Raw genomic sequence first — 12,670 nt, forward strand, 5'->3', positions numbered from 1 at the left:
GGTCTAATCAGATTCAATGATCTATGCTAAGCTATGCTAAAAGTGGTACTGCCAGACCATGAGATTGGCTGAATGGATTCGAAAATGGTAAATTTCAATTGTTTAACTCTGGAGGAGTTGGAAAATGAGCCTATTTTCAAAAAAAAGTGGAGTGTTCCTTTAAAGGTGCAATATGTAATATTTTTGCAGTAAAATATCCAAAAACCACTAGGCTAGTGTTATATATTTTGTTCACTTGAGTACTTACAATATCCCAAATGTTTCCAACTATTTGTAAATCGTGAGAAAATTGCAATTTTAACCAAGGCTCCGGGACGTGTGAGGAGTCGCCTGTCAATTGCGTCATACCAGCATTACCCTCGGTTTCCGGTTTTATTTTGTAGAAATCATGGAAACACCAAAGACACTTTAAAGTAACAATAATAACAATAAATAAAAAAAAATAATAATAACAATAAATATAAAAAATAAAAATAAACTAAGACTTTAGACCAGATTTTTGTTGGTCAATGGCGCAGTTGTTTTCAGTTGCCTCTAAATAGCAACGCGCCTAAAAACACACACTTTTTAGAGAAAAACACTATTTTGTCAAGTAGCTAACATAGCATAATCAGATGCAGCTTTATTTATATTAACAGTAATACATAATTTTCTCCATTTATCAACACAAGCTATCCAGCATTTAATATGATATTCTAAAATCGATCTATCTTACTGCAGTGTGTCTCAAACAAGTGTCTCACAGCAGCCACCGAGCGAACACACAGAGTAACGTTATATCATTTTCAACAGTCTCAAATGTATCTAATATGATAAACAGAGCTGTGTTACCTCATACTCATGACCGGAAAAGCGTAAGTGCCACTGGCGACTGTGGCATAATAAAAGTTCTGCTGCTCGTGAGGCGTGTGTCGCACAATCGCTCCAGCGCCTCGTTCAGCTCCCACAACACTCGGTCCTGCTCTGCTTCATACTACAGTAACGTTAATAATCGCATCCATGAACATGATTTCTTCCCGACTCCAATACCTATTCTTTTGCACCGTCCGTTGAGATGGAGACCACATTTCCCAAGATTCCGCTCTAAAACTTGGCGTCATCAAGCTACGCCATTGTTTTGAATAGGCTTCTAGTGACCTCTAGCGGACAAAATTATTACATATTGTACCTTTTAAGGGGTTAAATGAATGGCAAAACTCACCATTTTGTTCATTTTCTATGTGTACCCCAGTTTGAGAACCACTGGCTGATATGAACGAACAGTCGACTTGGAAAACCTTTAGTCGGAGCAGGCCTAATTGATATGTGCATAAGAGTGATTGGTTAGTAGGGCTGGACGATTAATCGAAAAGTAATCAAAACCGAAATTCAGAACCTCTAACCGACGTAATTTTCCCATGTCGGTTATTTCGGTTTTTTAATCCTGTTAATACTTCCCCCTTAAAAACATAACTGCGTGTGTAGCCACGTGACTCCGCCCAGTCCAGTCAGTGGCATAAAAGCAAAACACGGAGGTGAACGCCGGTTCAACACATAGTGATGGCGCGCGAGCGGTGAGCCTTGCGTCTTGACTAAACTTTGTCAGTTGTATTTGTTTTATGGTTTGGACATTCAAGCGATTAGACGATCGGATTTGTATTATTATATCGAGCTACCGCGCTCGCATAGATATATACATATATCTATGCCGCGCTCGCGCAGCTGCATGTGGCACGAACACTCATACAAACAGCTGCGCAAAACGTGAAGATCGCGCGCACACAGAGGAACGCAGAAACTTGTTGTCAGCGCTGTCCTGTGATTTATCACTAAAATAGCTTAGAAACTCAAAAGTTATAGCATCTATTTTTTCTACTTTTGAAGGAACTATTTACAACCCACAGCTTCACAATTAATAGAGAGACGGTATGACTAATTCACACACGCAATCACTACTGGTACTGTGCTAATTTATCTTTATCTGATTTACAACGAGCAGAAACCTGTAAGAAATGTTACAAACCATAGATAAAATAACTGCTGATAGTGAGCTATGATGTCAGATCACTCTTTCAACAGGAAAAAAAATATCCCACCTTAATAGTCAATCATAGGCTATTTACAGTACAAACCTTGTCAGTGAACTATGAGGGCAAAAAAAAAAAAAAAAAAAAAATCAGAAATAAAATAATCGTTCATTAATCGTAATCGAGGTAAAATGTTCAATTAATCGAGGTTTTGATTTTAGGCCATAATCGTCCAGCCTTATTGGTTAGTTTTGTAACTTTATGCTTGAGCAGTACTTCATTCACTTCACATTCACCTTTCAGCTTAATAAACTTGGAAACTTAAAATACAGCATTAGTTAACGCTCAGCCAAGACTCTAGACACACAGCTGCAACCATTTACACATATTACGCAGTCTTATGTTTTAAATAACTAGAGACCCCAAAACCAGGGTGGAGAAATTCAGAAAGATGAATTTGGGTCATATGGAATGCTACTTTGAGAAACGACTGTTCCAGTTTTTTTTGATCCCTAAAGAGGCCCCAGGACTCAGAGAGTGGTTCACCAAGAGAGTGACCTTGACAAACCAGTCTGCCGCCGCTGCCCACCTGCCCCAAAACACAATTTTCACGCCTACTGACAGGCAGCACTAAAAATTATGTATTTTGTAAGGACTTGGCCAGATGTAATTGGGCATGTTTTTAAGACTGTATTATTTTATTTCCTGTTCACTTAAGCTCGTTCAGAAGCTTTTATTTTTGTTAAAAGTGCCAGTGTCCCATTTCTCAACATGAATTGATTTATCTGACTAAATTGCATTTCAAAAGGTCCAAATGGACCTAGTGTATTATGTGTCTTGAGCCGGGAACACACTACCGTCCTGTCAGGCCGATTATGAATATAATTTGGTTGTGACGACTGATCGTGCCCAAACGGACCGGGTCTGTTTTGGTCATTTGGTGTTTACAGTCATGTAGTGTGCAATGTCTAAAGATTAATCGTAGAATTTAGGAACTAGCTGTTGCCATTCATCCTCACAAATATTTTTTAAAACGTGTTTAATATGACGCTGGTAACTATGCTGTGGAGATCCACATCCACAATCCATGCCAAGCATCTTTTATATTATTTCATAAGTTAACATTGCAAGTTAAACATTTTTAGGCTATTCATTTTGTTCTGCAGATGAAAAAAGTGAAACTGCATTCTGTAAAAATTTAGAATATGCAGTGATTTCTGAAAAATCACAAACATATAAAATAATTTTATATGTATTTTTTTTTGTTCTAACTGGTTACTCTGGAACCGGAACAAAAACAAAATAGCATTTTTGTTTTGCTCAGAATGAACCAGACTGTTTTTAATGCCTGATTTGAGAATAACAATATTGCTTTATTTGCTTAATTATTGTGCATTATTGCTTGATTAAATAAACAAAAACAACAACAACAACAAAAAAAAAAACGGCTGCATTAATACAACTCTGTTCCTCGATTGCTATGGTCCCGAATTTTTTTTTCTATCAGGCTTCTCATTCTGTCCCCTGTGATTTAGATTGTTTCTCCTCTCATATTTGCATTGACATGGCATCAGGGGGCACACGGCAAGCTGGCCATGCACAAAACAGCCTGCTGTAAATCACGCAGCACCCAGGAATTTGCAGTGACAGCAGCAAGGCCACTGGGAAAGAACTGGCCAAATTGGGAACAGAGGGATTTGCATAATTACTTCTCTAACTCTCTTCTGGAGAGAGTTAGAGAAGAACAGATGGTTGTTCAGAGGTTTTCTGTTTACAGTCACATTTTGCCTTGGATTCCTCTACTGTCCTCTTTTATTTACTTATTTATTTATTTATTAATCTATCTATCATCAAGTTTAGCCACTGACTTGAAACTTGAAGTTGCTTCAAGACTTGAAGCTGTTGTTTTTGTTGTCGATACTCGCCTGGTGCAAGTGTGGAGGGAGGATGGTTTATTATTTATGGTAGTGATTGGCAGGTGTGTTATTTATCTTTGTGATATGTAGCCTTGTGCGTGTTACAGAGAAGAATGATGTTTCTTTATTAAACAGTAAAGGGCAGATGTTTACATTATCAGTGTAATAATACAGATTTATGTATGAAGGTTATAACTCACATACCCAAGTCAAATTCATCTTTTCTGTGCTTTGATTAGATAGTCAATTGATTGAAGAGGTACTTGATTGTGATTATTACGTATATAATGTTAAAATTGTTTATATATGTTCAACTTTTATTCTATTATTTATGTGAGTGAGTTTATTCGTATTAACTTTGAGATTGGAACAGAATGGTTTTAATTAGGGCTGGGCGATGTATCGAATGCTTTTGTCATGCGCATTTCTTCAGTAAAGCCGGTTCCCTGATTACCACTAAATCGCCATCACCTGCTTTCAAATGGAGCGGCATTTAATAGACAGAGCCGTAGATCACTGATAAGCCACGCAATATCGCGTTCAATATCCATATGTATCGCCGTCGATATTGAACGCGATATTGCGTGGCTTATCAGTGATCTGTGTATGTGTTGCACATTAAAGAAGGCAATGTTATAAATGCAGGAAACAAAATGGTTTATTTTAAGCTTTTTTGAGCTATATTCATCTTCCATGTGCCTCATTATAGTAAATCAGTGAATCATCAGAGTCTCTTAAATATTCCTGAGATTGAGAGTTCTTATCCTATGAGACTCTCTCTCTCTCTCTCTCTCTCTCTCTATATATATATATATATATATATATATATATATATATATATATATATATATATACACACACACACACACATATATATATATATATATATATATAAAGGTATACAATAATAAAAAAAGGTAGACAATAATATAAAAATCAAAGTAGAGGTGCATTCAAGTATAAACATATCAAATAAATACTTAGTAAAGCTCACAAATTTTTACAGTCTTGATAGCTTTCTTATTCCGTTTACATACAGCCTTATCTCAGTCAACAAAATAAAATTGGGTTTCTGATTAGTAAATGTACATTTATGAATGTAAAATTTGGTCAAAAGTATAAATAAATTAATTCAATAAAAGCACTTGTTCAGGGTAACAGTGAAACCAAAGAGTACATTTTCCCATAAGAAAGAGAGAGGTCTTGAACATTGAATATTATTTAATAATACATTTCTGTACCTTACTCCACAATATAACTGAAAAGTACAATTCCAAAATAAATGCAAGGTAGTTTCATGATAATTATTATATAAAGTACAGTTTACATTTATATCTTTTTAAAATCTTGAAAATTATGATTTTCTGTGTACAACTGTGTATTGAGAATCAATTTGCATTCGTTTGTGTGATTTTATAGGTTTGTGTGATGTTCTAGGTACTAATGTCTCATGTTTTTCTTTTTTTTTCTTTTAGCTGTTTGGGGAACCTACGCAAATATGAGGTAATTATGGCTTCTTTTTTAGTCTGCTGCTAAAATCAGCTCTTCTGTAAATGTTGGAAAAACTAATAAATGTCAGATTACCAGTCGTTCTGCTCAGATGGGCTGCTCAGATCTGTTATCAATAGAAAACCTTTGTCATAATACATTTATGGCTGTCTTGATATCAGATATCACTACATGATTACTGTGGTATAAATTATCTTATTGCATTATCTATAGGAATTTAGGAATCAAATCTGTGCCAATGAATCACAATTTTTTTGGCTAAAGAATCACATTTAAAATATGAGTCTAAGGGTGCTTTCACACCTGAGTGTTTGTTTCAGAACGTGGTGCGTTTTCTCTCTTGGCTCGGTTAATTTAGGCATATGTGAACACGACAATCGCACTCAGACCCACACCAAAACAATTGCTCCGAGATCGCCTGAACGAGCTGGTCTCGGCCCGATTGCAAACAAACTCTGGGGCGGTTCGCTTGTGGTGTGAAAGCAATCTGACCCAACGGACCAATGAACCAATTGATATTATATTCATAACAGGAAATGTATTATATAAAATGCAGCAGTGTCCGATTCTGTGAGTGAGCACATTAGTTAGAGCAGTTCAAAACCAAAGAGCACCTTTTCATCTTAAAATGTTGTGTAATCGTGCTTCTTTTTGCAAGAATGTGGTCTCAATGAAGCCTTGATTCCCGCTCTGCTGCATTATAACATTTGTATAGTGTTTGTGTCTTGACCATAGACTGTAAAAAAAATCTTGACACAGTTAGCCTACAAGACAGCACTGGGAGATACAGAGAGAGCGTTCTTGAATTAATACAAATGCATTATGTAATTTAACAGCGGGAATAATGGCTACATTCGTAGTGTTTACACGTGTCTTGACAGTTATGCTCATGAACTGAAGCGAACTTGTCAATCATTTTAATGGATGACACAGGGGAGACTGACCAAAAAAAGGACTGTTGTACACGCAGTTGTATTACTTGCATAAACTCATTTTGGTACGCTTTGAAAACTTGCCTTGTGAAAGCAAACCGAACCAAGAAGAAAATGCAACATTGTACCAAATTAAGTCCCTGTTTCGGAAAAATGCAATTGATCTACAGGTGTGAAAACACCCTAAGGAAGTGGACATAAAGTTTGTAACTTTGTACAAAAGTGTATAAAAGGAGTCAACACTTCTTGCATACTGGCATGTCTATCACTCCATCTTTATTACCGAATCCAAAAAACTCCCACACTGGCAGGATAACTTGATTTTGTGTGATAGGTACACACTGTGTCTTCTTTTTTCTATTTTGTGATGGGTGGCAACAAGCAGCAAAGTGCAATACCACCATCTACATGTTAACTGATGACTGATGGATTATTTATGATATTATCGTGTGTAGTATTAACATGATGTAAATATTTATTTAATTATTTTTAATATGGTTATCATCAGTGATTTGTGACACCCCTAGTTGCATTGGATTGATTGTGCTGGAAAGTTGGTAGAATTCTGCAGAGTAGGTTTAAAATATGTAAACAAAAGTCAAAATGAAATTAATTTTGACTATTAAAATATTAGTCCGGTCATTCCCAGGGTTTCAGACCATTGATATTTAACAGAAAACTCACTAGTATCCACATTCAAATAATTTCAAATCAAATTAAATCAAATACTGCCCTTACTTCTTTCTTCTTAAATATCTACATATGTGTTGTCACACTACACTAATAAAATTCATCACAAGTAACTGAGGATGTGTAAATTATTGATGACTGGTGTTTGAAACTTTGTGTAACTTTATTTGGGCATTGATACTGAGCGGTCCTTATCTTTAAGTATTGCAATGCCCACATATCTAAAGCCCCTTGTGAAGGACCACTGTACTGTGTGTTAATCGGAAACAGAGATTATGCTCACTGCTGGGCCATAGTTTGAAACCGAAAAGGGAGATTGATGGAAAACAAGCTTTACTATAGATCAGCTTCCGTCATTTGGTACTGTTGACTCTGAGTGTATTCATTGTGTGTCCAAACTGAGCTGAGGGAGAGTATTGTGTGCTTCAGTAAGCTCTGCGGTACAAGTGTGAATGTCTGTGTATCTGTGTGGATGCGATAAAGCCGTCTGCTGTTATTTCCCACAGGTCTATACAGGAACATGGAGAAATGAAGATTGACCAGAGGATAGATGAGGTTTGTTAGCACAAGCTGTTCATGTTTGTTTTCAAGTTATTTTTACAATTGTGTGTTTTTTGTTCAGCTTTTTACTTTTTTAAAAAAATTAATTAACACCTACCTCAGTATCACTGGAAACATATATATATATAAACTTAACAGCTGATATCCACACTTCAAGCTCTCGGGAAACATTGTACAGCTACCCAAGAGTGCAATGTAATTAAGATTTTAATTACTCGTGCCTTTGATAGCAATTAAGTTTCCTAGTCAGGGGGCAAGTAACAAGCAGTGCTGATCTTATGTTATGCTGTTATGCTCTGCTTGGAACCCCCAAATACCTCTTCTCTGCTTGTGATGCTGTCTTGACTACATGTGTGCCATTTCCCAGTCTTTGTTTTCTGAAAAGAGTTACTTTCAGTCATTATTGTCCATTACTGTATGTTAATGCTGTTTTGTATTGGGGTAACAGGTACAGGCTGGAATATACTACACAACTTTTAGAATCTTAACAGATTTTAAAACACTAGGCATCGCACACCTGCTGTCTTTGTAAATGGTTACAGAGGGAAAACTGGGCATCATACACTAAACGACTTAAAAATCAATTCTGTGAAATCTGTCAGCTAGACCCAAAAGACTGGCTCTGACTTTCAGCAACTCACATTGCCTCGGCTAGACTGCAAATCGGGCAAAAATCTGGCCAAAAGTTGTGTAGTGTATTTCAGTCTTAAAAGATTAGTTTACTTCAGAAATAAATTTGCTGATAATTTACTCTCCCCCATGTCATCTAAGATGTTTCTTTCTTTCTTTAGTCGAAAATAATTATGGTTTTTGAGGAAAACATTCCAGGATTTTTCTCCATATAGTGGACTTCAATGGCTTCAACTGGTTGAAGGTCCAAATTGTAGTTTAAATGCAGCTTCAAAGGGCTCTACACGATCCCAGCCAAGGAATAAGTGTCTTATCTAGCAAAACGATCTGTCATTTTCTAAAAATAAATACAAATTTATGTACTTCTTAAACACAAATGCACATCTTTCACTAGCTCTGCGATGCACCACACTGGAAAGGTCACGCGTGATGAACATTTGTGGTTAAAAAGTATATAATTTTTTAAATTATTTATTTATTTATTTATTTTTTAGAAAACGACAGATTGTGAAAATATTGCATTGGCTTAAATTGAAAGAGAGAACCAAACTGTATGTAGCAACCAGAATATCATAGAGACTTGGGCCTGTAAGAAACCACCCAGAACACACTAAGGCTGCATTTACACTGCCACAAAAAAATCAAATTTTTTTACTCACATCTAACACAGATCGGAATTAGTTGCACGTGTAAACACAAAAATCTGCACGAGATCCAATTTTTCCGCATTCGATCTGAGCCACTTCCAAATGTGGTTTTAATTTCAGATACATATCTGATCTCTTTAAATGCGACCTACGTCTAAAAACGCATATCCGATTCCCCTTGGAATTCCAAGCCATCACACGGTGAGGGCGACACTGTTTTTTTTTTTTTTTTTAAATAAACCAAAAGCTTCACTGGGTAGGCTACTCTCTCTCGCACACGCTCTCTCCCTCACTTGCTTACTCGTTATCATTCATGTTCGAATTCATTCAAATAGGCTATATGTAATCTTACCTGTTACTTTATTTCACTTCAGAATTATAGATCTAATGACCGTAGATAAAATAACAATTGCAAATTACCTTTATTTTCCAGTCTATATCCGTTCATTCAGATTTCGCACTGCAAAACATCCATGACACTGACAGCTGTAAACTTATCCATTCTGGCAGGTAATCATGGCCACCCGACGTGAAATATATTGCCATGGCCATTCGAAACCCTAGGGTCTACCATGTGCATGTAAAATTATCAATGACAATCATTTTGGGGCGGGAAGTAATGTAAACAAACACAGGTATCAGATACCAGTTACGTCTAAAGTGAATGTAAACGCACTGGCCAAAAAATCGGATACAGTCAAAAGATGGGATCTGTGCATTAAGACTTGCAGTGTAAATGCAGTCTAAAAATCACAAACAGTAGCAACACTTTGAAAACCACTCAATGTAGATTGCTATATCTTTAGTTTGTCATATTTATTTATTTATTATTTCCATGCAGCATGTTTGCGAGAAAGTTTGAAACAGGATGAAACGCATTAAATTTGACTTAAGCTGGTTTGTTTGCACGTACGTTCGCATTAAAAGTCAGTGCTATAACTGTGATCTCTATCGTGTCATTATAGATCCCAAATGTCTGCTTATCACCTTCAGAAGCTCATTAGAAACCGCTTTTCTCCTATCTGCCTGACCTTAAAGTTCAAAGTGTGTCAACACCTACTGAGGCTTGTTTGTCAGCATCTGTGATAGCTTTTAGAAACGATGACATTTAGTCTCCGGTCTGACGTTTAATATTTCATTTAAAGAAGTGTTACAATTTGCAAATGTTTTTTGACCCAGATCTTAAAATCTTGCTGTTCTGAAGCAAATGTCTGATGTTTTAGCTGTCATTTGAAATGTTAATGAAGTTAGGATTACTTATTGAACATGACTAATAATTAGGAATAGTGCTTAAATCGATTAAAGCAATCAGATAAATGACCTGATATGCTAATTTGTTGAATTGATCACAGTTAATTACAGGTATCAGCAACACATTGTAAAGGCTGTAGTCAGACCTTTTTTTTTTTTTTTTTTTTTTTTTTTGTGCAGAACCACCTTTCTGCTTATTAGTGGCTTAATTAAAGAATGAGTAATGATTAATAATCTGTTAACTATTTCTGTTCCCTAACCAAAAGTCATTTAATTGAGTTTCACATAACCTTACGACTACTCTCGGGTTAATCTGTAAATCATTTTGAGGGCTGATAGTGCTTGACGACTAAGTCAGAGATAAATTTCTGCCATTGTATCTGTTCTGTTTTCCTTAAAAGGCTTTAAATGTCACAGTCTCACCTGGCTAATTAATGCAGTCCCCTCACTCTCTATAAATATCTCTCTGGTCACCTCTTTACTCTTTGTCTCATGCATCTTTTCTTTGACCATCCTGTCCTGTTCTTACTGCTATCTCACTCTGTTCCTCTCAGGCAGTGGCACCTCTCAGGGAGAAGATACGGGAACTTGAGCTTAGGTATGTTTTTCTTCTGCACCCAAAAAACTTAAACTATGCTTTAAGTCTCGCCATGTTTCATTTAAACATAAAACACATTCAAAATGCATTGATGTTTCAATACATTTCAATTTATTTATTTACCTTGTATATCTGGTGGCCACATTTCATAAATGTATTGAATATATTGTGCAATAGTGAGAAAAAAGCCCTCTTAAGCATGTTCAGTTGAATAGGATAGAAATTACATGATCAAAGAATATTTCACAGTAAGGAAAAAAATACAATGTAAGTTTGCCTTGTGTGAAGTGGCATGTAACTTAAAACAGCCAGTCTGGAGATGTGTAAGCAGGGAGAGACAGGAAGCTAGAGCACGATGTGCGTCACGCCTTGACTGGCATGGAAGGATAAGGTCAAAATTTCACCGTGATCTTTTCTCAGTCCTTAGTCTCTTTTTTTTTTTTTTTTTTTGATGATGTGTGAAGTCTCCACAGAGAGTGGCTCATTTTCTCTTCACTTTGCTGCATCTCAGCCAGACCTAAAGGAGATTCTTTGATGCTGTTTGATTGGCCCTGAGCCCTTACTAATCCCAGCACTGACATAATCTCAAGGCCTTGTTTACACCTCGTATTAAGATGCAATTTGGTCGATCGGATCACAAGTGGATTCTAAAACGTATTGAGCTTGTGCACTTTTAACCCCTTCCAGAGGTAGTCGAAAACACATTCGACTGGATTGCTTTCTTAGTGTAAACGCTCATGTGGTCAAATATGTTCGAACTAGCCAGATGGGATTTAAATTTTATCTGCTGAAGACCTTAGTTTGGTCCTAAGATGAAAAATGTACCAAGCATAATGTTCTCACACCATTCCTGATTTCTAACACACACTTACTGCATTCAGCATGGTCTTATGGCTGTCAGAGCAGAAATGAAAGCTGATACTCTCTGTATATTTTTCAGTATATTTTAATCTGAAAAAGGTCATATATTTACCAGCCCATAGACCCTCCCCTTGAAGAAATCAGGACAGAAGTGAACAAGAGACTAAACACAAGGTGTAAACGGGAATGTGTCTCCTTCGTCTACTTGTGATCAACCAAAGCGCATCTCAATACCATGTGTAAACAGGGCCTCAGAGTATATTACCTGTTAGAAAATTCATCAAACAGGCACAGGTATCATGGCAGCAGTGTGAAATGAATCTTCATTTAAAATCAGTTTGGCCAAAGTAACAAAAAAACATTGGTACAGGTTTTTCTGATGGGTGTATTGATGTTGTTTGTTCTTATAAAGCTTTCTGTAAAGCTTTACTGGGACTGCATACAAAAAAAAAAAAAAAAAAAAAAACACAACATGAGATCAGAGTTATCTCTTCGGGACTGTGTCCGCTTTGGGACCAGTGAGGCAATTGAAATTATCAGTGATAAAGTTATCAGTGAATTTAGGGGACTAAGAGAGTGGGGTTATATCTATATCTACAAATCCACTTGTCAGTATCTCAGTGTTTGACCTGAGAAACTCAAGAATAATTGGATGAGAGAATCACAAGAATGGATTCATCCCCCTGGATTCTTGAGTTGTTATTGAGTTTCTGTGCTCAGATACTGACATATTCAATACTGACAAGTGAATTTTTACTGGAATGTGTTGAAAGAGTAGCAAGGAGAATTTGGACATTTTTCATCAGCATTGATTTTTTTTTTTTTTATGCTTGTGTGTGTGTGTGTGTGTGTTTGTATTGTGTGCTGTTGCTGTTATAGTCTTGAATCTTGCTTAAGGTTTTCTTTTATTTTACAGTTTTACCCAGAAGTACCCACCTGTGAAATTCTTATCCGAGAAAGACAGAAAGAGGATTTTGGTGAGAGATTTTTGCCAGACTTATTCAGGATACAAAACTGCTTCTTCAATAATGCATGTCTGTCTGTCTGTCTGTTAGATATACATGGCATC

The 12,670-nt window shown here is 36.4% G+C and overlaps 1 protein-coding gene across 1 annotated transcript in view; it reads left to right on the forward strand.

The window, feature by feature from the left end:
* uxs1 (UDP-glucuronate decarboxylase 1) overlaps nucleotides 1-12,670 on the forward strand; it is a 99,839-nt gene that overhangs the window by 17,348 nt on the left and 69,821 nt on the right. The window contains exons 2-5 of the mRNA XM_048193137.1: nucleotides 5,398-5,425; nucleotides 7,560-7,608; nucleotides 10,697-10,740; nucleotides 12,518-12,578. Coding sequence (XP_048049094.1) covers nucleotides 5,398-5,425; nucleotides 7,560-7,608; nucleotides 10,697-10,740; nucleotides 12,518-12,578 — 182 coding nt within the window. The remainder of the gene's footprint in view (nucleotides 1-5,397; nucleotides 5,426-7,559; nucleotides 7,609-10,696; nucleotides 10,741-12,517; nucleotides 12,579-12,670) is intronic.

The sequence above is a fragment of the Megalobrama amblycephala genome, linkage group LG6, assembly GCF_018812025.1.
Source record: "Megalobrama amblycephala isolate DHTTF-2021 linkage group LG6, ASM1881202v1, whole genome shotgun sequence".
Taxonomy (NCBI): domain Eukaryota; kingdom Metazoa; phylum Chordata; class Actinopteri; order Cypriniformes; family Xenocyprididae; genus Megalobrama; species Megalobrama amblycephala.